The sequence below is a fragment of the Neolamprologus multifasciatus genome, chromosome 23, assembly GCF_963576455.1.
Source record: "Neolamprologus multifasciatus chromosome 23, fNeoMul1.2, whole genome shotgun sequence".
In the NCBI taxonomy this organism is placed as follows: domain Eukaryota; kingdom Metazoa; phylum Chordata; class Actinopteri; order Cichliformes; family Cichlidae; genus Neolamprologus; species Neolamprologus multifasciatus.
In genome coordinates, this window is record NC_140460.1 from 35,693,926 (window position 1) to 35,721,842 (window position 27,917).

At 42.2% G+C, this 27,917-nt stretch overlaps 2 protein-coding genes across 8 annotated transcripts in view; one reads left to right on the top strand and one right to left on the bottom strand.

Moving 5' to 3' along the window:
• The window catches only part of LOC146492078 (rho GTPase-activating protein 6-like), a 108,057-nt gene extending 98,302 nt beyond the window's left edge, over positions 1-9,755 (bottom strand). Inside the window, exon 1 of one of the 4 annotated variants that reach the window (XM_085150271.1) lies at positions 8,683-9,755. In XM_085150271.1, coding sequence (XP_085006397.1) covers positions 8,683-9,150 — 468 coding nt within the window. In that variant the 5' untranslated portion in view covers positions 9,151-9,755. The remainder of the gene's footprint in view (positions 1-8,682) is intronic. The other 3 variants (XM_085150268.1, XM_085150267.1, XM_085150269.1) reach the window with 3 other exon arrangements.
• Positions 9,756-13,654: 3,899 nt separating this feature from the next.
• LOC146492080 (MSL complex subunit 3-like) lies at positions 13,655-26,577 on the top strand. Of its 4 annotated transcripts, none has more exons than XM_085150585.1 (14): positions 13,655-13,892; positions 17,048-17,130; positions 17,241-17,336; positions 17,534-17,628; positions 17,713-17,810; positions 18,033-18,161; positions 18,392-18,549; positions 19,951-20,109; positions 20,213-20,448; positions 20,540-20,629; positions 21,997-22,106; positions 22,276-22,375; positions 22,461-22,545; positions 25,327-26,577. In XM_085150585.1, coding segments are annotated over exons 3-14 (1,362 nt in total). In that variant the 5' UTR covers positions 13,655-13,892; positions 17,048-17,130; positions 17,241-17,334; the 3' UTR covers positions 25,427-26,577. The 4 variants fall into 4 exon arrangements, with proteins under 4 accessions (XP_085006711.1, XP_085006710.1, XP_085006712.1 ...); XM_085150584.1 differs by lacking the exon at positions 13,655-13,892 and adding an exon at positions 14,381-14,739; XM_085150586.1 differs by lacking the exon at positions 13,655-13,892 and adding an exon at positions 14,751-15,330.
• Positions 26,578-27,917: the final 1,340 nt, after the last annotated feature.

Below are 27,917 nucleotides of genomic sequence, written 5' to 3' on the forward strand. Positions count from 1 at the left end.
TTGTCAACGGAGGATCGCCCCGTGCGTGGGGCTGGACTGCGTCAACACGTTAACAAGCTAACTGCGCTAACGCACTAGTTCCCACCTATTGAGCATTACGTGGCACATCCGACATACTGTTTTACTTTTGTCCATGACGCGCTTATCATCAGGGTCATACTTCACATGAAAACCAAGATAGTTCCAAAGGCCAGATCTGAATGAGGGTGGGGGAGGTTCAATTTGCCATGTTGCAACGAGCTTAACTTCTGTCTTGCTAGCTTGTGCTGCGCTCAGTGGATCTGCACTCGACAGTGCAGCCTAGGCGGAGTAGTCAAACGCAGATCCACTGAGCGCTCAACACAGACAGCATCGTCAGAAGAAAAGTTGATAAAATAAATAAAAAAGTATTGTTGCACCCCTAATATTAGGGGTGCAACAATACTCGTATCGATATTGAACCGTTCGATACAGTGCTTTCGGTTCGGTACGCATATGTATCGAACAATACAACATTTTTAATTTCTTTTATCAACTTTCCTTCTGATGGTGCTGTCTGTGTTGAGCGCTCAGTGGATCTGCGCTCGACAGTGCAGCCTAGGCGGAGTAGTCGAACACAGATTCACTGAGCGCAGGGCAAGCTAGCAGACAGAAGTTAAGCTCTCCTTGCAACATGGCAAATTGAACCTCCCCCACCCTCATTCAGATCTGGCGTTTGGAACTATTTTGGTTTTCATATGAAGTATGACCCTCAAGGTAAGCGCGTCATGGACTAAAGTAAAACAGTATGTTGGATGTGCCAGCAATGCTCAATTACATGGGTGGGAACTAGTGTGTTAGCGCAGTTAGCTCGTTAACGTGTTGGCCGTCCAGCCCCACGCACGGGGTGATCCGCGGTAGCTCGTTAACGGAGATTTGCCATGTTGTGGCGTTAACCTCATTTCAGATTAACGCTGACAGCACTAGTGGGAACACAACAAATATGACTGCACATTTACTCCGACATCATCCTAGTGCAAAGACAAGTGGAAGCAGACAAAAACAACAAGCACGCATGCTACAAACTTTACCCGAGTCATTTAGACAGCCGTTAGCACATGATTCTCCTTATGGGGACCTGATATGTTTAATATGCTGCTGAGAATATAGCCCAGAAGAAGCGTATAGTATAGCTTTTATTTTGGAAAGAGACATTTCTCTGTAATAAACTCTCTTTTCCAAAGATGAGTGATTCCTCAATCAGATACAGGGCTCGCAAAATCGCTAGCCCAACGTCCCGGGGCTAGCAATTTTCCCAGTCGGGCTGCCCTGCCCTGCCCGTCGGCCTATCGTAGGAAGGAAAAATATATGTCAATGCTTTTGCATTCTTTCGGAAATGTAGCTGGGTAATTATGTCATTGGCATCGGTGAGCCACTGTCAATATGCGACATATTGAAATCGCATTTGAATTTGCGCTTGTTTTTTGCTTTCACTTTGCAATCGCGCGAACTGTGTATAGAGAGCGACAGCACTGATTGGTGAGTGATGATAATTTGCGCACCAATTCCTCTGACATCGTCTTATCAATCGTTAGCTTACTATGCAAACATGACAAGTGAAATCTCCCGCAGCAAGGTTAAACATGTGAGAGGTTGATCGCACAGAGAATCGCTGAGCGTTATGTGAGTGTCTGTGTAAAAGCAACAGGATATATATTTTAGTTCTGCTGAGCCAAATAAGACAGGTCAGGGTGAAGAAGTGACAGCCAAAGAAAAGCTTACCACAAGACGGAAAAGTTATGACAAATCAGACTATAAGGCAAAAAGAAAGTGCAGCTTTATGGTTTCATGGACAAAAGAATTTCTGTGGCTGCAATATGACGAGCTAAATAACCAGGGCTGCACATAAGTGGTCCGCAGGTGCGCATTCACTGTCAAAATAAAAAACGCGCACAAGATAAGAAGGCAACGCCTGTTTGCGTACATAAGATTTTCAGGAGGAGGACAGACATTTGTTTAGAACTCTTAAAGATGTCGAAGAAGCAAGCTCCTTTAAGCAATTACTTTGGTTTTCCTCCACCTCCAAAGAAATGTCAGAAGGAGTCCGAACCACAAAAGAAGCGCGTATTCTCGGAAAAGTGGTTGCAGGAGGTGAGCTGGCTTCAAACAAATGATGAACGCACAGAGATGTGGTGCAAAATGTGCCGTGAAAATTTAATAAATGACAAATTAATAAAAAGGCATGAACATTTTTTTTGTATTGAAAAAATATCAAACCGTGCCACCAAAGTATCGAACCGAACTGAACCGTGAATTTTGTGTATCGTTGCACCCCTAATGTATATGTGGAAAGTTTCACTAAACCTCTTGCCTGTGTTTGTGATGAACAATATGTGATTATCATTATCATTTTGCTTCTAGTTTAGAACTACCAGTTCTCGCTATCTGTATCTTCTACCTTACCAAGCATGCTAGCTAGAGTTAATTGATCATTTAGCACTCTAAATGAAAAGAAATGTCCAAAAAGCAAGGGATCCAATTTTAGTGATTAGTGACACGATTACCGGTTATCTGTGTCAGTGTATGGATACAGCTTACCAAGTATGCATACTGAGCATGCCTTAGCTGATAACTCCACCTGCTCGTCTAAATGTAGTCTTCTGGTTCCAAAAAAACAAGATGGTGACAGCCAAAAAGCTACAGTGCATATGTCAGATTTAAAGTACTGAGAGAGGTCACTGGGGCTATGTACATCTTTTATATACAATCTGTGATATAAACTTAATGTATGAATTTGTTAGGGTCACTTTCAGAGGATGGGGACAAATGACCTATATGTTTATCCAGGTTACATAGGCAACTTGGATATGAGCCCACGTAAATTAAAACCTACAGTCCCAAGTCTCATCTTCCAGGGCCTTTAAATGTCACGGGTACAGTATTTAATGGCAACATCCTGCAGAGACACTTTATTCCACACCAATGTGTGCCACCCTAAATGACCAGCAAAGAAAACGAGACAAATTGACTTATTCTAAGAAGACAAACAAATGACTGGTTATCGTTGTGTTATTCTACTTATTCTGTGAGCGCTCAGCACCCTGACATAGTTTGATGATGTTGCATAAACACGTGGGCCTTTCGAGAATTTTAAGAATGGTAACAACTAGATGCAAGCAGCAGTAATTTTTCCAGAAGATAATCAAGAGATAAAATACAATGACAGATTAATAAACACTAATACAGAGCCATTTCCTAACTTCGCATTCCTTTGGGGGAGATCATAAGGCATGCCAACTTTGTTTTTTACCTTGCATATCTGAGAGCTTATACAAAACTGTCATGCCTCAGATTTTGTTAAAATTCACAAACACAAGCGGAAGTAGAATATTCAAATGGGAATTCTCCTTATCTGAAGTTCTCATGCCAAGGGATTCAGTAATGCTGTAAGGAAACAAAAACACAAAAACTGTGGTTACTTTTGTGCAAATGTAAGCAACACCAATTGTGTATCGTCACTTTTGGAAGCTAATAACACGTGAGACATTACAGCAAAAATCAACTTTTATTGTCTCTTTATTTAGATTAGTCTGCCCCTCCCCACGCCACGTTCCTTCACTTTCCCCCTAACACTGCTATTACTTAGGAGCTCAGTGTGTAATTGTGCATGTAACATTTTGATTACAGTTACGAATGTTAATCACCAAAAAGGCAAAGCTTTTACCTCAAAGACCCAGCGCTAAGTTTCTCAAAGTCATCTGTTATCAATCATTTAGTAACATTTCTTTTCATACTAAGTCTCTTCTGTAAAGCATTAGAGTAAGTGGTTCTAAAAATAGGATCTACAATGTCAACAATCTGGAGCCCCATAAACAAGCAAGATTAAATTAGCCGACCACTGTTTCCTCTCCGAGCCTTCTCTGTGCGCGTACCTGGAAATACAGCGGCGCTCGTGAAGGTTCAGCGCATGCTTCAAATGCTAAACTTTCAAATACCAGTGTCTGAATGTGCCTATAAAACCCTACATTGTTTTTATACTCGTGCTATTTTGCAAGAACATGTGTTGATACGGTGTCCAATTTTGGAGCCCATAACTCCACGAGAAGGACCACATCCAGTCACTGACACCCCCCCACACACACACACACCATCCCCCTCTCCTACTGTAATAACACAGAGGGTACTGCCTGATGAATTTTTCTTTTTCTTTTTGCATCTCTTTTTGCTCTTTCAACATCAACAACCTGGCGTGGAAAAATTTAGCTGCTAAGCAATCGTGGCCAATATAACTGTCAGGCTTTGCTTCACTTCGTCTATGTTTCACCCTTTCATTCTTCCTCTCTGTCCATATCTCCCTCCTTAAAAAGGCATAGGTTGAGACCAGTCTGCACAGGTTGCCCTGTTCACATGCATACACACTCAGTAGTACACATGCAAATGATTTAAAGTGGGATCTCTATCTGGGCAAATGTCCGAACTTTGACTAGATAGCGATGCATGAACTGGCACCTGCATTTACATCACTGATATTGCAGTGCTGCTCTACCTTTATCTTTAAACATTTGTTATGTTATTAATACATACAATAAAACAACACAAATATGCCCTCGTTAGAGGTAATGTGATAATGTTGATGCAGTGCATTTGCATCAGCAGCAACCTCGCAGTTCTTCTCGTAGACTGTACACGAAAGATCAATGTAACCATCTGGATGTCACCAGTTGGTCTGTAAAGTCTCATTATGAAGGCTTAATTTGACTATTCTGGCCATCTCTATCTTCTTTTTTAAAACAGACATCACAACAGAGGGGTACATCGACAACATAGGTCCACCCTAAAAAGCACACCCCTCTTTATTGTGTATTTAACTCTAAATACAATAATACTTTACAAAATTAACAAGAGAGCTGTCTCCTGATGATGTCAAAGTGATGTCATTTCAAGGTTATCTGATTTATCAGTTAAACATTAAAAAGAAAATTGAAGATTGAGCGTCTAAATTGCGTCATTCAAAATCAGGATTCAGTGTGTTATGAACTTATCTGAGGCATACGAAAGATGAAAAGTCAGGGTTATCTCAGCCTACTATTTCTTATTTTTATTACTGAAGGTATATTTTCATTTTGAACTTGCGTGTGACAAAGAAGATTTTCATGGGAATCTATGCAGTCCTGAGAATAACCAAATAAACCTTTTACCATATGCCCTTTTAGTATCATTCACATCGTTATGGAGGAATTTTGATCCACTCTTTTTTACAGCATTGCTTCATTTTATTGAGGTGTGCAGATGTTTGTTTATGCACCGCACTCTTAATGTCCTGCCACACCATTTGAATAAGGTTGAAGCACCAGTCAAACTTTGACTGGTGCTTCAACCTTAACCCTGGAGAACCAATGGGGTCAGAGCCGACCCCATTGGTTTTCTAGGGAAACCATGGGGTCAAATTTGACCCCATGGGTTCTCCAGGGTTAAAAGGTGATTCTTTTCTTTTTAAGCCATACTATTGTAGATTTGCTGCTGTGCTTGGGATCATTTTTCTGCTGCATGACCCAATTTCATCCAAGTTTTAGCAACCAGACAGATGGCCTGACATTAAACTCTACAATACTTTGGTATACAGACGGGTTCAAGGTTGACTCAATGACTGTAAGGTGGCCAAGTCCCATGGCTGGAAACAAAGCCCAAATCATCACGCCTCCACCACTGTGCATGACAGTTGTTATGATGAGTTTTGTAAAAACCAAACACAGTATGTCAGTGCAAACATGGTGCTGTGTGTTATGGCCAAACATCTCCACTGTGGTCTTGTATGTCCATGGACATTGATCCAGAAGACTTTGCAAAATGAATCTGTGCTGCCATGTTCTTTTTAGAGAGTAGAGGCTTTCTCCTGACAACCCGTCAAGACAAGCCATGTTCAGTCTTTTTAATTGTTTATCTTTTTAAAACTGCAATTTTTTAAGTGAAACAAATTGTAAGTGCTTTTTAAAAATCATCCAGAGTAATTGAGATTGACAGGTTGATGACTCATTCTTTTGCTATTTCTCTGAATTGGAAGTTCCTCTGGTGAATGGGTATTTAAAAACCATGTGTTATTGATTTCATTAAGCTGTGATGATTACATTTGTCATGAGTGGAAATGAAATCATGCGAATTTCATAGTTTGGCTCTCCTCAGTATTAATCCTAAGTATACAGGTTTCTCACATGACATCATGCGCACATTGTTCAAACGCTGTCTGATGACCCCTTGGCAACCACCGGTCACTAAGCCGAAATATTGGTGAGTGGTTGTTGGCTGTTGCTAGGCTGCAAAGAGGGTGCTGCACCAAAATCCTCCTTGCAATCCTTGCCTGTAGTTTACACTGAAGTTGCTCGCTGCTGCAGCCAACATTCTTCAAAAGCCACAACTTTTATTTTGAAGGCAAGCAGTCTCCGTGTCCGGTTTGTGTCACACTTCTCACAGCCTGACTAGCGCTCGGAGAGTAGTTGTCAAGTGTTCGCAGACCAGTTGGCATCTTCTGTGCAAACTACAGGCCACTGTGGCAATCTGTTACCAACTAAGGCAATCTGAAGTTGTTTTCCACATTTTTCCCTTGTGGTTGCCAGACGGTTGCCCAATGGCTTCTAACTCTTTGTGACTAGGCCCTTATCCACGTGCCCCATAAGTTAACATGTTCAACACCCCCCGATCATGTCAACCTTGGAAAAAAATTAACTAATTGCATCTTAACTAATGTTAAAAGCAAAATTCTTTCGATTCCCACCATTAAATACATGCTTACACTTCATTTCAGAGTTTTACTTCACACCCATAGGTGTTTGACACATCTCAGTAGACCAGTAACACTTTCTTGGCTCCGTAATTTTACAAACACTCCGAGGTGCAATAACTTCGGTCCAGATTGCACTAATGACTCCATACCGATGGCCTCATGTTGGCCCCAATCGGGGGGTGGAAACTGCAACTTAAACAGGCTTACAGTGATGGGAAACGCCGCTCTCTGAGAACCTCGAGACATCTCGCAGAAGAGGAGAGGGAGGAAAATGCAAGTATGGACGCCTGCGTGTGTGCGTGCGAGTGTGAGAAAGAAAGAAGAGGCGTGCTGCAAGAAAGTAAAACAGAGAGCGGAGCTGGAGCCGTTCCTTTTAATGGGAAATGATGGGGGAGCTGTTTGATGGCTGCGTGCTTTTGACCCTGTGACTGCTCGCAGTCGTGAGAACCAAGTCCCCGGCCATGTGTCCTTAAGCCCCTCATATCAACACACACACACATACCGCCACACATACACACACACACACTTCCAATCAAATACAAGCAAAATATGCAGAAAAGGAGACTGAGTGCTTAAAGAAGCAGGAAAATTATACCTTTCCAGACAGAGTACAGGTGGACTCGTGCCAACTATGCACCCCCCCCCCCCCCCCCCCCCACACACACACACACACTTAAAAGAAGTCCCCCAAGTATGTTTTGGTAAGGATTTCATCTACTGCCTGCCCCATATTCACACTCAGTTTGACATCTATGTGAAGACAAAAGCCAAAGCAGCCCAATGATGACAACAGTAGGAGGGAAAAATCTATCGACACTTCATTGCACCTTTTGTTGGAGTGATTTAATCCTCAAAGTGCCGTAAGATTTTCTTTTGCTTTCCCAGGATAAGGTGTGACTCCCACAAAGACTGAAAACACAGTAATGACCATGCAACCAAGGGAGAAACAAAAATCCAGGTGGGAGAGGTGGACCAGAGCTATCCCTTCCCCCTGAGTTAATTACCCATGTGCCCTTGGGCCAGACTAGGAAAAAAAAGCACTTTCCAGGCTGAAATGGTACTGCTTTGGTACTGTAGGGCTTTCAGGTGCAGAGGTCATGGCCGGGTTAAACATTCCCTGTCTTTTAAAACCCATAAATCTTTTAGGTAAAGCTCCAACATCTCGCTACCTCAGGTCATGGTCGAATTTCAGATAGCATTGTGCAATTTTGGTATCGATCTGATATCAAGTAAATGCAGGGCCAGGACTGCTGATACCAATACTTTAACCTTATAAAAGCACATTCTGAATGAGTAATCAGTCGCTGTGATATTTACTTTTCACAATAATTACATAATGAAATTAGAAAACACACATCTTTTAGCTTTTCACCTTTTTTAAACTGGGTTTTTGGAAACCTTGAATTTACATTGTCTGTCTCTAAAGCACTTTGGGTCAATTTCTGTTGTTTAAATGTGCTACAGGCTACAAATAAAATATACAGTCAACACGAGAGGTTCAGATATTTTTGATAGAGCATGTTTGAGGTATATTTTTTCATTTACGAAGTTAATATGAACATTTTCTTTTTAAATTATGCATTTAACACAAGTCAGCAGGCTACACACGAAACTTAAGAGGCTAGAAACAAAGTATCGATCCCCCCAACCCCCCCCCCCCCCCAAGCAGTTATGTCTCTACTAGCGCTCACTGGAATTGTCTTGAGTCCATATGCTGAAAGAATTTGTCCTAATTGTTCCAGGAGCTCTCTCACAGACGCTCAAGAATGTACTTCAAGTAAAGCGATGGGGTTGGAGGGCACATAACTCCCACAAATATGTATCATATGCATTCATGTAAGAAAACTAATTAGCACGCTGAAAGATAAGAGTGGGATTTCGTTTTAATCTGTTCCTTTTGGCCACCAAAAGAAGAAAAAAACTGTCACCCTGGGAAGGGGGTTTACCTCTGACTTCCACACGACGTAAGAGTGAGAGCTGGAAGGCTGCACTTTCTTCTGTAGCCACCTCCGCGGGGAAAACAGCGTGCCGGTGCTCCCTGAGGGAGCGGCACCAGCTCCCCTCACCATAAACGGTAAATCCCCGGCGGTATTCCTTTTGGCACGCTTAACCACGTCATAGTCAAAGTGGAAGTTGGAGGACGGGGAAACATCCAGAGGTATGGAAGGAGAGGAGAGGGAAGGGGTTATAGGTTCCTTCAGGGTCGGGATCTTGGTGCGTAAAGCCGGCTTCACAGCCAAGCGCTCGGCGGACGCACCTGTGTCTGCGGCCGCTCCATCGCTCCCGGTGCCGCAGTGTCTGATGATGGCGGGGTCCAGGCTCCGGGTCTGGCGTAGCCTGCGTTTGGTTATGGCTTTGGAGGCAGGGGACGAGCAGGAAAAGACGCTGTTTAGAAGTCCTTGAGCGGCTGACATGTCTCCTTGTGTTCAGAACTCACATTAGCGCACTTCGGAGAAGCTTCCCCCCGAACTTCAAAGTTCAGCGCTGCCCCATTAAAAGAGCAGGGCGGTGATGCATCTGAGCGGACACACCGTGGACAAAGTCTTCTTTTCCTCCTCCGTGCTCCTGTGCTTATTCCTGTGCTGGAGCTGGAGCGAGAATCCTAGAAAGGTGGGGTGGGGGAGAGTGCGCTTAGGGGGTGGGGTTCAGAAAATGTAAGACGAATGCCTCCTCGCTTGTTTTTGTTTAATAGTCAATTGAATGTTTGGTGATGGTTTAATAAATACTTTGGGCTTGGCTGGTTTTCTCCACAAGATAACCAGCTGGTGAGCACTGTTCCACCTCTACCAAAGTCCACCCAGAAAAATATCATTTTAAGATCAGTCTTAGTTAAGTTACATCGCTTTTTTTAAAATAAAATAAAATAACGGTAAGATGACTTTCTGTAATTATAAAGCCCATTTCCATAAGAGGTAATTAAGACAAGGACAGACAATCAGCAGACAGGAAGGAGGTCATGCATAGAGCTGGGGATGAGTATTAATCCCAGCTTCCTATTAATCCACCTTGCTGTCTGGGAATAATAGACCTATCAGCAAAAGGCTGCTGCGAGCTATTATTATCCAAACAATAAGTAAGCCAGGATTAATAGACCCATTCCTTTCTTTACACACCTGTGCATGAGACATTTGTTTACACAGATGCCCATAAGGGGGGGGGGAGTTAAGCTGGCTGTGTGTGCACAAGGAGTGTGTGTTTGTGTGTGTGTGTGCGTGTGTGTGTGTGTGTAATAGAGAGAGAGAGAAAGCAGAAGCATGTGTGGCCCCGCGTGTGTGAAAGTATGGGAAAAATGAAAAGAGACAGCGGGAGTCTGGGGAGGAGGGTGTCTCCCGGCTGATAAAGGAGCTTATGAAGCTGCACTGCATGACACACAGATACACACATGCGCACACACAGATACCCACAGAACAGCGTGACATGACACTGATAACAGCTGAGATAGATTTGACCCTTCTAAAAACAGTCTGAGGGGGGAAAGAATGGGACGCGGGCTGAACAAAAATACTCCAGTCCCAATTAGAAGAAGACACAGTGCGTAGTTCATGAATCTGCTTCATGATTGGAGAATTTATCTTCACCTTTCTCAACAATCTTTCATTCAGTCCACTACAAAGTTGGTGGGTACACTCCCAGGGATGCCGGTAAGCACACTGAATAGTCTGATGTCATTCAGATTACAGTCATTCTCACATATTGGTTAAAAGCGTTCTCTGTCACTACCATTTCACCTACAGCGACTGCTGCCTGCTCCACTCTGTGTGTAGGGGGAGGGGCACATGGCACCTTTGTGAGGACATATAGCCATATTACTGCATTCCCGAGTCTCTCATCCCTAGGTTTAACCACTAACCCCAATCACTAAGCACAATCATAATTGGGGTGGCCGTAGCTCAGGTGGTAGAGCAGGTCATCTACTGATCGGAAGGTTGGTGGTTTGATTCCTGGCTTCCCCTAGTCTGCATGCCAAATATCCTTGGGCAAGATATTAACCCCAAATTGCTCTCCGATGCATCCATCGGAGTATGAATGTGTGTGAATGTTACTTAGAATGCACTTAGATCAATGTGCTTGTGCGAATGGGTGTGAATGGGTGAATGCACAAGTTGTGTAAAGCGCTTTGAGTGCTCAGAAGAGTAGAAAAGCGCTATATAAGAACCAGTCCATTTACCATTTAAACATACATAATCATAATCATAAACAAGAGCAAGAAACCTCCACCGCGACCAGCTGGGGATGGAGGAAGACAGGACAAAAGACACATTGTGGAAGAGAAGAAGAGTTATTATTAATAACCATATGCTCTGTCAAAAAGAAAAGTTTAAGCTGAATCTTAAAAGTAGAGAGGGTGCTCCAAATTGGGAGCTGGTTCCACAGAAAAGGTGCCTGGAAGCTGAAGGCTCTGCCTCGCATTCGACTTTTAAATATCCTAGGAACCACAAGTAAGCCTGTAGTCTGAGCGAGAAGTGGTCTGTTGGAGTGATATGGTACTGTGGGGTCTTTAAGATAAGATGGACCCTGATTATTCATGTGAGGAGAAATGTGATTCTGGATTTACAAGGGAGCCAATGAAGAGAAGCTAGTATTAGGGAAATATGCTCTCTCTTTATAGTCCCTGTCTGTACTCTTGGTGCAGCATTTTGGATCAACTGAAAGCTTCTCAGGGAGTTTTCAGGAACACTTAATAATAAAGAATTACAGTAGTCATTAGTTTGTAAGATTTTTAGAGCTGACTATAGTGAATGTATCCTTATAACTTCTTATGACATCAACTTCTTAAAGGCCTTGGGGGCAACTGTCAACTGTAGCTGCAAAAACAGCAAAAATAAAAAATCAATTTCGGGAGCTCCAAAGACTGCAATTCCTCTAGTAGCCACTTGAGGCTGTTTTCAAAAGTGAGTCAAACCCAAAAACTCCCATATTAAAATGCACAACTTCAAAAAGCATCACCCCAGCATGTTTACAGCCTGGTACAAAAACTGTTTTGGCCTCCATGTAAATAAATATTTCAAGTTTTCTCCTATGATACTGTGTTTTACAATAACTAGAGGTGGGCGGAACAATCCAAAAACCGATAGTAAGCATACCAACATCGGTATTGGTACTGATCGATACAAGCATGTTGTAAAAGTGAAAGTACAAATCACATTGATTTTGTGGTCATCAGTTTTGTTAGTTGATTTATTCAGAATTGGCAAAATGACAGTGACTCATCAAATAAGTCACAACGCACTTATCCTCCCACATAAGCTGCCTACACAAAGTTAAAAGTATCAGTATCTGGTATCAGATCGATACCAAAACTTCAATAACTACTGCAATCACACGGGTAAGGCCTAAAGTTTAGGGCCTTGGTGGCTTTGATTGGCAGGTGGGCCAACACAGGATGCTGCAGCCTGTAGGCGCTCGCTAGGCCTCAATTCCACTATTTCCAGTCAGTGACCTGGATCTCCCCACTGTGTTTTTCTTGAATTTTCTGTGTGGTATAGCCCACCCAAGAAGTTTTCTGTTGTATAGAGTGAAATTCTAGTATTTTATTAGTCTGTTGCTTAGCACTAATAATCAGATATGGGTGTCTGTGGGCTGGCTGTGTCCACTTTTATACAGAAATAAGAAGGTGCATTGATGCTCTGAACACACCCCTCATCTGCCAAATGCAACAGGATTTTATGCATCACTGAAACATTTACACCAATCTTTGACTTTTAATGTTTTGCTGTCTTCCAGCTCTTCATCTGTGAATTAATGAGCTCGTGTTACAAACATGTAATCCTAGAAAGCATTTCATTTGAAACTGATTTGACACATCTGTTAAAATACATCACGTGCAGTCAGGGTAAAAGGCAATGAGCGGAAATTAGCAGTGCTGCACATTGGTCGGTAATGTTCAGCGTTATATGCACGGTGTCCATATTTGGTCTACAGTAGTAGACCAGCATTGCCTGAAACCATTTTAAGCGAAATGAGTGCAGGTTTAGCAGCAGAGACATGGTTTCCTGTGCCAGGGATCAGTTCACATTTCATTGTTCAAGCTTCTTAGAGAGAGATAAGCCTCAGTGAAAAGGTTACAAGGTCAGGAAAAAAAAACCCTGCTGAAATATGTACCATGAGTAAATATCTGTCTAGACAAATAAATCACATGTTTTTAAATGATGTCTGCAGATTGATACACTATTTAGTGTACGTAAGCGATAACACATTGGTTCAGTTAAGGGAAATTTAGCATTATTGAGTCATGCAAAGTTTTCATTTAGTCTACTCTAAGTGAACTGCAAATATGAAAAACTACATGTGCTGCACCCCTGGAAGGCTGTACCATCCTCAGCTTGATTAATTTGTACATAAAAATTAATCAAGCTGATTAATTTTTATCAGCTTGATAAAAATGCTAAGGCATTTAGCATAAGGCATTTAACCTTATGCTAAATGCCTTAGCATAAGGTTAAATGCTAAGGCATTTAACCTTAGCAAATTGTCCATAATATATCTGTGCTTTTTACATGCTACGTGGTTTTAGTCTGTTCAGAACTTAATTAATACATGGATGGCTTTCATCTTTGAGATCTCATCTGTGGGATTTTTTTCATAATGAAAAATCCTACTTTTCTCTCCCTGCCCTCGAGCATGGGACTCAATTAGTTCAAACCAATGACATTTTTTGTATTGGACCAATATCAAGTAACTATAGGGCCAATATTGCAGACACCAATACCAAAGCAATATTAATACTTTTAACATGTAAAGGTAGGTTATGTAGGGGAAAGCAGTGCATCATTATTTATGAGATGATCAAAATTAATTTGTAAATTCTGAACACTAAATCACTGTATGTGCAACCTTTTACCCTTTCAAGTAGTTGGACACTGTTTTTACAACAAAAAAACCCCAACATTTATTTCATGTAATTCAGTGGGCCACATACTGAACTTAGCAGATAGAAACAAAGTATTGAGTTGCGCTAGCATCGATCTGATATCGGTACCAGCCTCGAGATCAGATGCTATTTGGATCCGCCCACACCTGCTTGTCCACACCTGGATTAATGGGAGACAGCTCAGGCGATGTTCAGGTGTTTTCGTTTGGATTTCTACAGCATGTGTGTCGTATGTGTAGCATTTTTAGTTCCTGAAGTCGATTGTACATTGGAGGAATTATTCAAGTGAGTGATATTTGTTTCAGGTATTGCCTTTGTTTTTCATTTGCTTTAAAGCCTCCCAATCATGTGTATCAGTCAGCTGAGTGGGCACCCTATAAAAAGGCGTTTAAGTTAATACATTGTACCCTATTTCCTTAAACTGCTGTGCTAATCCTGAAGCTTTCTGAGGGATGCAGCTACAACAACGCCATTCTTTTACACTAACAAAGTCAGTTTCGTTTGGATTTTTTTTTTTAAAAAAGTTCAAATACTGACATCTTCTGGTGAATCTTTGAAACTACACCATCTGTACGGTGTCCCCGAAAGCTCATTTCAAAAGCTCATTGCGCTTTTATGTGCTGCCTTCACTTTCACGCGGGACTTTTGTGATTGTAGTTACAAGGCTGCGGCAATTCACGTGCAAGAGCCATAGTTTCCAGCTTGAGTTTGTAATGAAAGTGCGTGGAGGGGGGGTTTATAAATGCATTTGACTCGCTGCCTCTGCACCTGTTATCCACAAGTAACCACAAGTAAGCGCGTGACCCACAGTGGTCCCGCGCGGTGTCGACTAGAGAAATTACGAGCGGTCCTTGAAAGCAGCCAGAGCATCAGCAGCAGTAAGACTAGCAGCATCTCATCCCACAACAGCGCCATCCTTCCACAGTGTGTTTTGGTGGGAGAGCCTTCACAGGGAAGAGTCTGGCAAAGAAAGGGTTAAGGGGTTTACAGGGTTCAGATCGATGCCTCCTCTCCCACACGTCGCCATGAACAAATGAATTCGCGGGGAATTAAATATCAATTTCACAAAGGAGAGCGAGTCTTGTGCTTTGAACCCGACCCCACCAAGGCTAAAGTGTTGTATGACGCTAAGGTAAATGTTTTGCACAGAAAGATGCAGACTGGTCGGATTTTCGACTTTGTATAAACGTGTAATTCATTCTAAGGGGGGAAAGCAGAGTTCATTCTTTAAGGTGTGGGACTCTAAATTTAGCTTGGGATGGCTGCTTAGGCCACAGGAAAATACGCTTGCACAAATAACGCCCAGGCTAGGTTCTCTTGATGTTTTTCGCGTGGTTTCCGGGTGTGTTTCATTAGCCGTGTGTCACTCGCGGGTCACAATTTAGAAAAAAAACGTCAACACAACTTTGACGTTTTGTAATGTTACCGGTTTGTTTGTGTGGAGGAGGCTGCTGAAAGGGGAATTTCACATGAAAATTCTGTTGCAGTCAGTTAGCATTAGAAGCATCTTTAAACAACAGTAAGGGAGTTATTAGCCGGGCGGCTTGCCGTGCAAAGCAGATTAATGTCAACACACCAACCAACAAGCGCACCACGACAGCAGGGCTGCTAACTTTGCACACACAGTTGTCTGGCTATTTCAGTTTAGTTGTTTGCTGGCTTTTTTTTAAGCGGGCTAAAATTGTCCAGCAGACTTGTGGCTATTCTGCTGCCTGACTAGCTGGTAAGCTAACGCTCCAAGAAAGCTACAGTCTTTACTCCACTCTAGAATGGCTGTTGCTAACTTGCGCTAGCTAGTGGTTAGCATTAACAGTTATTTGCAGTTGTCTTATATTAAATGATTATTCTTAGTGTCAGAATGTAGCTGATTTACGTGGATACTTTTTATCCCGATAAACCTGTAAGTATTTAGCTTTAGTTATAAGTTGGGTAATTACTGTTTTATTATGAGAGGTTCAAGGGTAAAGGGTTTATCTACACTTGTTTGTACTTTCTATGGTCTATAATCCTTTCATAGCTTTGATTGATAATGATTGCATTAACATCAAGATTCTGCTTAGTCTAGATGTTGCAAGTGTCAAATCCTGATTTGCAAAGTAATAACAGTCATAACCCTAGAGAGTAACAAGTGCAAGAGATTTTAAAAAAAAATTATAATAGACTGAGTATTACACATAACTTAGCTTCATATGCAGGTAATAACTAAGCAAATGGAGTTTTCGCATCATGTCTTGGGGTGTGATAGTATTCTAATATTTTGCGTGGCGGTATCTGGTGTGCCTGTATCGCTACAATATCAATATTTTGGTAAATAAATTAAAATACCCTGGGAAAAGAACGAGTACACCACCATCCGGTTATACTGTTAGCCATGATATTGGGTGAGCCAATTTAATGTAAGTTAACAAACAAAACGACCAACACTGGACACACTTAGCTTGCTCTGAATTAGGAGGTAGCTTTGTCAAGCTAACGGCTCAGTCACACAAGTAAAACTAAGACAGAAATCTCTTTACAGCTATAATAATTGCTGATGATTGTATTGTATTTTATTTACATTCTGCAAGCGCAACCTATGGTGACTAAATGGTTGCCCAGAGCTTGAGGGTGTTGCGCTCGGGGCCACTTTTGATCTGAAGGTCGCCTGATTAGAGGCAACCTTTCTGCAAACAGTTAGTCTGACTTACACTGACAGCAGTCACTCTCACAGAGATTGTTAAAGGTTTGCAAATAATTGCAGTCTAAGTTAGAAATGCAGACCGATTGCCAACATGTTGCCATCACTCTGAAAGAGCCTTTGTCAATGAGCACAACTTGAGGGGACTCAACTGGCTGCTAGTTGGTTGTATTCTGGTTTTATTCCTATAGATTAAGAAGGTGCTGAGTGCAAATGTAATGGTTAAATGTGAATTTCTGTCTATGTAGACAGCAGCAGATATGTGGTTTTTGAACTTATCTTCTGTTTTATCATCTTATGGCAACATTTGTGCAGGTTTTACTGGCAGTGTTGGTTTGGTTGGTTGACAGTCTCATTTTACTGCAAACGATTGCATAAAGTGAGATGACTTTGTTAATGAATAAAAAAAGATATAAGTAACAGAGGTGATAAATCACAGTATATGCTATTGCAATACTCGGCATGTAATATATCCTGATCAGTTTACTCAGTCTGTTGGTGTTCAATGTCGTGCCACCTGCAGACCACAACAATGTACACTGTGCTTGCTACAAATAAGTGATACAAAATCTCTTTGTTGGTCTGCTAGTTATGCTAATATGCAAATTCCTTATTTTTCTTCTTGTACTTGAACCGTTTATTGATTATTGACTCTTTATTAAAACAGGAAATGAATGATTACCCCAGAAAATGGTGGTGGGTACTTGCTAAGTTATGAATAGATGTTTAGCAGGACTGCGCTAACTGTGTGTTCATGTTGCAGGTCCTTGATGTCTTGATAGGTACAGATGAACATGGAAGACGAATCCCGAAGTACCTGATTCATTTCAATGGTTGGAACAGAAGGTAAAGTTCTCCTTTCATCAGCTTTTGTATGAAGCAGTAATGTAGCACTGCTGTCAAGGCCACGCACTTTTAATTATTTATATATTTTGCATATATGGCTGTTTTTGTAGCTGGGATCGTTGGGCCGCAGAGGATCATGTCCTAAGGGACACCGAGGAAAACCGTAAATTACAACGTAAACTGGCTCGCAAAGCTCTAGGTCGCATGTAAGTTCACGTTCTAATCGTCTATTGACGATTATCAGCAATTACTTAATGATGACGTTCTGAAAAATTTTGATTTAAAAAGTCCAGTGTGGTGTATTTCATTTCATTGCCTGCAAGTTTTGGATTTGACCTTTTGGAATGTCTGTCTGTAGAAAAGTCTGAGACAGTTTTTTTTTCTTTTTGTTTCTCGGTGATAGGAAGAGAAAGGGATGGGTAAAGAGGCGCCGTCGTCAGTCTGGTACTAAATCTTCTCTGAAGACTCTCCCAAAAGAGGACGACAGCGATGACGCGTGTGAGAAATCTCTCTGCATCTCTTTGTCTTTTGCTCCCCGTCTCCCTCAGCAATCAAGTTAAGCCCCACGTGTTCTTTCTCCAGGCTTAATTTCAACTTCGGAAAGCAGCGACGGGGACGATTCTGACCCCGAGTCTTCAAATAGCGGGGACAGCACTTTCTCTGAGGACATCAACAAAATGGTAAAAGTTGGTCGGCACAGGTTCAAGGGCATGTAGATCACTAGTTGCATTGCTGGCCTTTAGGTAACATCACTGTCAGGCTTAACTTGAAGTAAATGACCTTGATATGTGTAATTTGTGGCTGATAAATTCAACTGTGGTTGTGGGAGGAATTTCTGGCCACGGAAAATCTACGCGATTGTTTTTATTGATCCTCCATTTGTACATTTGTTTTTGTATCAGAGGGTTGAGGCAGACGTGAATGTCAAGAGGGAATGTGAGGAGAAGGTCGTTCATGTTGACATCAACATCCCCGATGTACTGAAGAAGAAACTGGAAGATGACTGCTTCTACATCAACAAGAGGAAGAAGGTGCGGGCAGCAGATCCTGGGCACACACCGCTTTCTGAAGCCTATATACAAAATGTCAACAGCTCATTGGTTGGTTTTGTTCTACATATCCATCATAATTTAGCTTGACAGCTAAAGGACGAGTGGGCACGACTCAAAGATTTCTGACACTGGTTTGTGTTTGGAAAGAATTGTAGGATATGGAACTGAAGCGTGTCAGTATTTGACCTCGTGTTTTTTTTCTCTCTCAGCTCGTTATGGTTCCCTGTCAGACAAACGTTGTGCACATCCTGGAGTCCTACGTCAAACACTTTGCGATCAACAAAGCGTTCATGGCCAACGAGCGGTACAGGCGTCAGCAGAGCACCACGCAGAGCGGCAGTCCACAGCCAATCCCTCCAGAGAAAAGGTTAGTATTGATGTTCTTTAAACAGGAGGGGAAACAAGGCGATCCAAGCACGCAAACCACTTAGTCTTCATTTCCAAGTGTCCAATAGAAAATGGTTAATGGGAATTAAAACTGAAACATGCTCTAATACATACAAATTTGTCCACTCAGTGGCCACTTTATTAGGTACACATTTCTTCGAACTTAGTTGATCCCCTTTTGCCTTCAGCGCTGCCTTAATTCGTCATGTAAAGATGGCATTTGGTTCTTGTTGATATGATGGCGTCACAGAGATGCTGCAGATTTGACCTTCTGAAAGTCATGGCAGAAATGGAGACTTAGATCAGACAGTAATCAATTCAATTCAATTTTATTTATATAGCGCCAACTCACAACAACAGTCGCTTCAAGACGCTTTATATTGTACAGTAGATCGTACAATAATAGATACAGAGAAAAACCCAACAATCATATGATCCCCTATGAGCAAGCACTTTGGCGACAGTGGAAAGGAAAAACTCCCTTTTAACAGGAAGAAACCTCCGGCAGAACCAGGCTCAGGAAGGGGCGGCCATCTGCTGCGACCGGTTGGGGAGAGAGAAGGAAGACAGGATGACTGAAAAAGAAAAACTCAATGCATCATGGGAATCCCCCGGCAGCCTACGTCTATTGCAGCATAACTAAGGGAGGATTCAGGGTCACCTGGTCCAGCCCTAACTATATGCTTTAGCAAAAAGGAAAGTTTTAAGCCTAATCTTGAAAGTAGAGATAGTGTCTGTTTCCTGAATCCAAACTGGAAGCTGGTTCCACAGAAGAGGGGCCTGAAAACTGAAGGCTCTCCCTCCCATTCTACTTTTAAATACTCTAGGAACAACAAGTAGGCCTGCAGAGCGAGAGCGAAGTGCTCTAATAGGGTGATATGGTACTACAAGGTCATTAAGATAAGATGGGGCCTGATTATTTAAGACCTTGTATGTGAAGAGCAGGATTTTGAATTCAATTCTGGATTTAACAGGAAGCCAATGAAGGGAAGCCAAAACAGGAGAAAGGCTTTTCAGCGATTTTTTTTTTTTTTTTTTTTTTTTTTTTTTTTTTTTTTTTAAAAGGACATCCTGATAATAATGAATTACAGTAGTCCAGCCTGGAAGTAATAAATGCATGAACTAGTTTTTCAGCGTCACTCTGAGACAGGATATTTCTAACTTTAGAGGTGTTGCGCAAGTGGAAGAAAGCAGTCTTACATATTTGTTTAATATGTTTAATATATGTCTTTTCTTCTGACCATTCTCTGTAAACCACAGTAACATTTATCTTGTTGAAATTATCCTGAAACAGGGCACTCGAATAGCTTCCCTTCACTGGGGCCTGTATAATCAACTTGCACTTGTTACATCTCTTATTCCTTCCTGTTTTTTAATAAAGTGAGGAGCTGTGTAAGGAAATGGTTGACGGCCTGAGGATTACGTTTGACTTCACCTTACCCATGATCCTTCTCTACCCCTGTGAGCAAGCCCAGTTTAAGAAGGTCAGCTCCTCGAGGCTCTTCCTGGCCATGAATGAAAGCTCCCCCTGCTCGAGCAAGTAAGTGTGCTGCGATGAATCCCTTACGCCATATCAGAAAGCACTGCGTTCAACTGCTGTGCTGTTTATTTTATTTTTTATGCATTTGCCTTTGCTTCCAAAGCACCCAAAGAGAACGCAGTCCAAGCCCACTGGGGCACAACCCGCCTACCCCTCAGTCCACAGACAGCCAGCCAGCCCTAAGTGACATCTCTACTACCACCCCCACCACTCCAGCCCCAACCCCAAAGCGCCGGCGCCACCCCGATATGGACTGCATTTCCTACCAGTCGCAGTCACTGAGGCGCTCTACCAGGAACACGTCCGGAGGCGACCGTCCAGCTGAGGGAAGCAGCGGCGGTAATGAGTTTAAGTTCCTCCTGGATTTGATGTAGCTTTATATGTGTTTACACAAACTCAACTTAGAAATGCAACATATGTCATGATATAGGTGGAGGCAGCGCCACGGCGTCACCGCAGCTCAAACGGCGAGTGGTCGACACCTCTTCGCAGCCCAAGTTCTTCCTTAACCTTGACAAAAGTAAGCTCCGCGTCTCTGAAAGTACTCTGTGTGATTGTAAGTTTGTGAGAATCACTATCATGTCGTAGCTGCAAACCTCTTTGAAACCCTACAGCGTAACCTGACGTGCACCGTGCAGAAGTCTAAATCAAATTTGACTCTTGATTTAACTCATTAGAATCCTTAATTCGTCCACATAAGTAGACAAATCAGAACAGAATCAACTTTTGGAGATTTACTTTCCTGGATGATTGAGAATGCATCAAGACATAAGTAGACGAGTGTTCACCTGGTTCTTCGTTCTACTTTTAAACTTTCTGAAGCAGGTTTTATGTGTAAAATGGTAATAGTAGCAACTCTCTGCTAAACGATTGCTCTACTAGGCTTGTATTGTCACAGGCTTGCTCCGTACCACAGAATGAGACCAAGCATTTCTCTGTAACCGTATTCTTTGATCTAGTCGCCTGTGCAGATAAAACCTCCCCAACATTGACAAACACAGCTGCCTTCAAGAAATTTAAAAGCTATGTAATTCTAAACAAAATGCAAACCAACAAGAAGAGTTTGCAAAAGCAGAATGAGAGGTTTCGGCTCTCTGGCTCCTGTGGAAGCAGCTCGCAGTTAGGTTGAACAACTCGCTCATAAGGGATCGTTGGTGTTCTCTATCAAATTTGGTGTAGTCTGGAAACTTTGTCTTTCCCTCAGAGATGCAGATTAATTTATTTTTATGTTCTTAGGGGAATGTTTGCATAATTACACTCACTTCCAGAAGGGGGAGACATGAGCTCCTCACTGCAGGCTTTATTTTAGCCATGTTTCCTGATTGGGTGAAGATCAGAATAACGCACTTCCTGTAAACGCACAGTGATTGTGTTTGAGTGCTAACTTTGATTTTGTAGTAACCAGTTTAGCCCAGTAGGTGGTGTTATCTCACTTCTGTCCTCCCACATTCTTCCCCTCTTCAAAGTCAGCGAGCTGCTCTCTGCCAATAAAGTTATTACAGTGAACTCAAGTTAAATGTAAAGAAACATTTTAGTTAACAAAATGAAAATAAAAAACTATTTTGTGAACTTTACATTTTATTTTCATTAGTTTTTAATGATTTTATTATTATTCCTAAATCGTACCTCTGACACGCACCGTGATAATTAAAGACATTTTCAAACTAAGCTGTAATAAGAAAATCCACACTGGAAACTAACTGAAACTAAACTGAATTTAACAGGTCCAAATGAAATGAAAACAATAACTAAGCTCTAACAGTTTGAATCGTTTCCTTTGAATGTTTTTGTTTATCGTTGATAGCGTCCTGTGAAAATGTGTGAATAATTAACAGAATCAGCTGATCTGTCTTTCTGGCAGTGATCTTTCCTTTCCTTTTCCCGCAGAGACTCCAGTGCACAGCGGCTCCTCTTCCCCGTTGCCTTTGACCCCAAGCAAAGAGCGCAGCGGCCCTTTCTACGGCCTGGAGAGCCGCAGAAACAACGAGCTCAATGAGGTGATGAAACTGCGTGATTATCTGGAATGTTTTGCTCAAAGGCACTAGGATCATTTTATGTATTGTAATGTGTTGCTGTAGATTTGTATACACCACCCAGGTGACAGGAGGTTGAAACATTGCACTCACAACTCCTAAACTGTGCTGTTCTGTTTGCTCTGCCCAGCAGGTTTTGAGTTGGAAGCTGACTCCTGATAACTACCCTCTGAATGACCAGCCTCCTCCGCCATCCTACCTGTATGGGTCACAGCACCTTTTGCGACTCTTCGGTCAGTTTCAGTCCAGACACGGTTTTTGCTACTAGCCTTTTCCCCACACTGAAACACTCCCATAATCCCTGTTTTTGGCTTTTAGTGAAGCTTCCTGAAATCCTGGGAAAAATGCAGCTGCCTGAGAGGAGTCTCCGAGCCCTGATTAAACATCTGGAACAGTTCCTCAGGTAATCAGTTGTTAGTTAGGAGACTTAGATCAGCAAACCTGATTCACGCTCAGTTCTGCTGGGTTCACAAAAGCAAGAGTTTAAAAGGATGGACAAATCACTAGTACGCCCAAAATAACTGAGAATCAGGAAAACAAAAAGGAAAAGGAGGAGCAAGTAAATGAGAACATGGAGGGGAAAGCTGGAGTGAGAGGGAGCACGTGTTGGAGGGAGGGAGATGAGTGGGCGTTACACAAGCGCCGGAGTCTAATCTTTAAATCCTCCCGAGTGATCTTCAGTTCAGCTGCTCCCAAACCTGAGGGGATTTAGGTCCTCTGGTTCTGTAATCAAACGCACGCAGTGCCGCCTTCTGCCATCAAGCAGCGCTGTGGAGCCAGTGAGCCGAGCTCGGCATGGAGCGGGAACAGATCTCTGCTCTGAGAGCCGGCGTTGCCTCTTTCATCACTTAAGTGGAAAGTGTTTATAAATGGATGTCGTTAAAGGGTCGTCAGGGAGACGGTCAGTTTGTCAGGACAAGGTGAGGAGAGGGGGGCGTGCAGCAGGAAAGGATGGGATGCATCACTTTTTTTGTTTGTTGGTTTTTGTTTTTGTTTGTGCCCCTTTTCTTGTGTCAAACATCATTGTCATAGTGTGACTATTACCTCAAGCATTAGCAGTGCCTCTTGGCAAGGTGATCCCATCAGCAGTGGGGTAAACATGTGCAGAAGGTTCTCTTAATTCACTCGACTGATGATCGCTTCTTTCTTTGTCTGAAGGATCATCGTTGTGTTAAAGGGCACAGAGCTGTTCCAGGATCAGTGTTGCTCTCTGATGTTTCCTTCATGTCTAATTAATATGTTCACCATGTTGCAGTTGGTGAGACCCTGAACACAAACTAACATAGTGGAATTTTTTTTCTTCTTCTGTTTTTATCTGTAATCAGCCTTGTGGCAGATTGTGCCTAGCGGGCAAAAACTGATTGATGTCGCAGGGACTGATGTGCATTGCATTCTGGGATTTGGCCACAGTTGATCTCTCACTCTCTCTTTCTCCGCTAGTGCGAATACGATTAAGTGTGGGGCGCACGTGTGGGGCACATCATGGCATATGTACCTGTGTCGTTTCTGATCCAGTGCCAACGATGGCAACGAGGCCTAAATTTTTGGCACAAAAGAGGCCCCAAACTTTTCAGAGCAACAAATAGCTGCTTTTTAATACCGATTTTCTTTTTATTTAAAGTTTTTAAGACACAAGAGTCGAGCTTTGATTCCTTGTCACGCTTTCCCATCAATGTCCCATTAGTTTGTTTGTTGTTTCTTAAGTTCTGCTCTGATGAGGATAATTTGTTTGCATTGAGATTAGGAAGGCCGGTGGAGCTAAGATGAGATGGCAAGATTTAGAGGATTTGGCCGAGTGGCGGATACTAAGAAGATTCCAGATTAGTTTTCCCCGCTACTGATTAGATGGGAGGGTGGGGTGGGGGTGGGGGGATTTTTCGCTCTTTCCCTCTCTGGCTGTCGGTCAGTCGTCTTCTTGGTCTTTCTGTCACATTGATTGGTTATAGGGATTGATTGGTGGGGTGTGGGCTTTGTCTCCAAAATGTCCACTCCAAGCTGAGGGCAGAAGGCGACAGAGTGTAGGATTTATGTGCAACACAGCCAGGGGTATCTAGGAAAACACAGGCTGATGTCAGCTAAGACTAGGGGTGGGTTTAAAAAATCGATTTTCTGATTCCAATCTATTTTAGCTTGAATAAAACGATATCAATTCATTAAATCCTGAATGGATTTTTAAATGTATTTTGCTAGAAAAATGCCAGAATCTCAGGTTAAAGCTATTTCACCAACAACGAAACAGCTAAAACTGCAAATGAGAGCAGGTAAATTGATTCCTCAGAAAGACGTAAACACAGTGTGGATCGTTCACCTGACGACACGTACATACCATTGGGGCTGAAAGACATCTCACAGATTCTGATGCTGCAGGTTTTGTCACTCTGATTAAAATTCACTGAACTAGCAACAAAAGAAGATCCAAACTACGCTTCACGTTTGATAAACATTGTCATTAATTCCCTCTTACTTTGGCTGTTTTGCTTCCACCACGATAAAATCACACTTCCTGCGCAGCTCTCTCTCTCTCTCTCTGTGTACTTCAAGAACAGTTTCCCATCTAAAATCTCTGTTTTCTGCATTATTGGCTTGCTTATTGTACACCAGTCTACCTTTGTGTACAGCGCTGTTGGTCGCTGCTTTGTTTTGTTTTTTCAAAAATGACTTCCGACAAGAAAGTCTCATATCTGCTGTTCAATATTGAGGAAATGTAGACTTTTTAAATATCAAAAAGGTTAGCTGTGTATATATTAAAACCTGTGCTCTGCTTCACTTCAGCAGCATGAGGTAATGTTCATATGTTGATTCATGGTTTTCTTCAGTTTGTGATCTACTGCAGAATATTTTTAAGGTTATCTGCTGTAAAAATACTTTATCCTCAGTTACTTTGACACAAAAGCATCTGCTATGATGCTTACACCTCTGAAGTCTCACAAGTGTCAGCTTTGTTTTTATACAAAGATATAAAAATATAGATATGTACTGATAAATGATCAGAATTATAATATTTCTGAGTCAAAATTTAGACCTTGTAAATCAGAATTGAATCGATTATAGAAATCAGTGACTGTACTCAGCCCTAGCCAACACCATCCTTGCACTGTTGTCATGTAAGCCTGCCATGTCATCTTCATCTGAAAAAATGGCTCATTCTGAGTATTTATTTGTTCTCCTTTTTGCTCTCTTTCAGGTTTCTGGCCGAGTTCCATGAGGATTTTTTTCCAGAGTCCGCATACGTGTCGGCATCAGAGGCTCACTACAGCATGAAACAACCGAGGCCGGTTTACTGAAGGAGACATGGGTCGCCACCTCTTCCTTTGCTCGACTCTTCCCTGACCTCTAACCACCCCCCTCAGCTTGTCTAGCGCTGACCTGTCTGAGCTCGTGTTTACTGGACTAAATGTCAACTTTCTCTGGATTTCCGATTTCTTCGCCTCTGGCCCAACATTAGCTTTCTGGGTGTTGTACTGTGGAACATTTGCTTCTACTGTCCCCACTAACCCTCACCTATGCTCTGCGTGTGGCAATGTCACGCGCGCGAGGCCACGCCTGTACCGCTTTGCTGTGGTTCATGTCGAGGGCAGCTTTCTGTAACCCTTGGTAAGACTGAAATCTTAGAAAACTGCTAACCATCAAAGCCTCGCTTTCTTCACTCTAGTTCAGAGCTGCGACCACATTGCGGTGCTCTGCTTGTCTGCCATCCCAATTAACCCATTTGGGATACTCGCAAGGGCTTTGTATGCAGATTTGTTTGGGGTTGTTTGTTTGTTTGTTTTTTGTCTTTAAGCTTAGCCCTGTCCAAGTCATGGCTTCCTATTTGTGGCGGCGCTGCCACCAACCTTCTGTATACATTTCCCCTGAGGCTGCATTAGGACTGTCCTCAATGTTTTCCTGCTTTCACTGAGCTGATCAAATTCACGGACTGTTCAAGAACTTTGATTCAGGACTGATTTCTTTAGGTTCTTGAAAGTTTTATGGTCTGTTCAGTGTCCTGAGATCTGCTTTCCTGCTTTGTTTTGCATGTCTGATAACTGTCAGTCATCTGATTTTTATCGTTTCTTCCCTGTCAGTAAGAATCGGGTGCAATTTGTCCTAAAGCTCATCTTCAGTTAACGGGTAGTCTTAATGCACAATTCTTCTAGACCCTGAAGCTTTTTTTTGGACCAGTTCAGTTTTGAATTTTATGTACAAATGTACAATTTTTAATGCAGCAAAAGAAACGATGTGCTTTACTCGTGAAATTGTGAACATGTAAATAAATGCTAAACGCCTGTTCATCAGCATGTCATATTTCTTTGTACACCACTGGCTCACTCCAATAATACCTCAGTTTGTTTTGGCCGCACCGCTATGCACAGGATGTCTGAATTTTTCTGTTTCATTTGAACGCTTTTGTTTCCTTCCAGCTCTGTTCATAGTTCAAATAAAGATGTTTTCTGAAGGCTTGCAGCTTATTTACATAAGCGCGAGGCAGCGAGACGACTTGGTGCCCCTGCCAGTTTTGTGTATGCGCTTCTTACACCTTTTTCACTATAAGATGAATTAGCAGGAAGCACGCAAGTGGATTGTGATGGAGCACTTTAAAGTTGGACACAGACAGGAGAATTTTATCAGCTGCCTCGACCTTGCTTGTCAGCACCCAGCAGATGATTTAAAATTGAGGCGGTGGAAGTTGCTGCCACAGCTTGACATTTTGATTCCGCCGTCTTTGTCAACAGGACTCTTCTGTCTTGCAGCAAATAAAAAGTGACCCTTATTGAAACTCCTGGTGCTTGTTTGTACTGTTTAAGTGTGGCACCACCGGCAGTCATCCAAGGTGATAAAATGACTGAGAGAATAAAATAACTACAGTAGCGGGAAGATATGTTTAACTGATGGTGTACGATACTGCCACAGCCAGCTGGACTGTTGGTCTGATCGATGTCTGCTGAATGTGGATGAGGCTCTGAGTGCTCGTCTCAAGAGGGGGCCATGTTTTTGGCACTTATTTAGATCGGGTTCTGAAACAGCACTTGATTTAATGTGTGGGGAAAAGTTGGAAATACTTGTCATAGTGAAGTCAGGAATGTCACCACATCATTCAGTGGATTTTAGGAATGAGGGCAGAAGACTAGTCCGCAAGGCTTTTTGTCTTGGGATTGGAGTGAGTTTACAGGGGCCACTGTGGCTGTAAGAGCAGAAAAATTCCCATCCAGCCATTTTCTTCTTGTCAAATTCAGGATCACATCTGAGCTCTCACAGGGAGGAGATACAGGCAGGATACACCCTGGAGGTAGCTGAAGGGTCTACTTCAACGGGGATGCATGGGTTAGTAAGCCATGCCAAACCTAAAGTTTTTTTGTGTTACGAAACCAAACTAAGTCGCCGTGGTAACTTATCCTGAACACGTAACTTGCTCCTAGTTCGGAGCAAGTGTAAGATTGTAAATATAATGAAAACCTTGTGCTTCTACCTAGTCTGTTTTAAGTGCTGTGAATCTACACATTACACCCCTGTTGGGCTAATGTGCTTTTTTTTATATGCCTTATCAACATCACAAATGTCAGATTGTTGCTGGAATTTACATTCAGCTTGGGATAATTGTTTTGTTTTGTTTGTTTGTTTGTTTGTTTTATCTGCCCTTCCACTGCTGATATTGAACAGGGATTAGAAAACTGGTCGGGCTATTTATCACCAACAGCTGTTCAATCAATTAAAACAACAGACATATAATTTAAACATTTCAGTTTGCTTTAGTTTCAGTGGATCAATGTCAACATTTCCTTTAGTCACCATTAATGT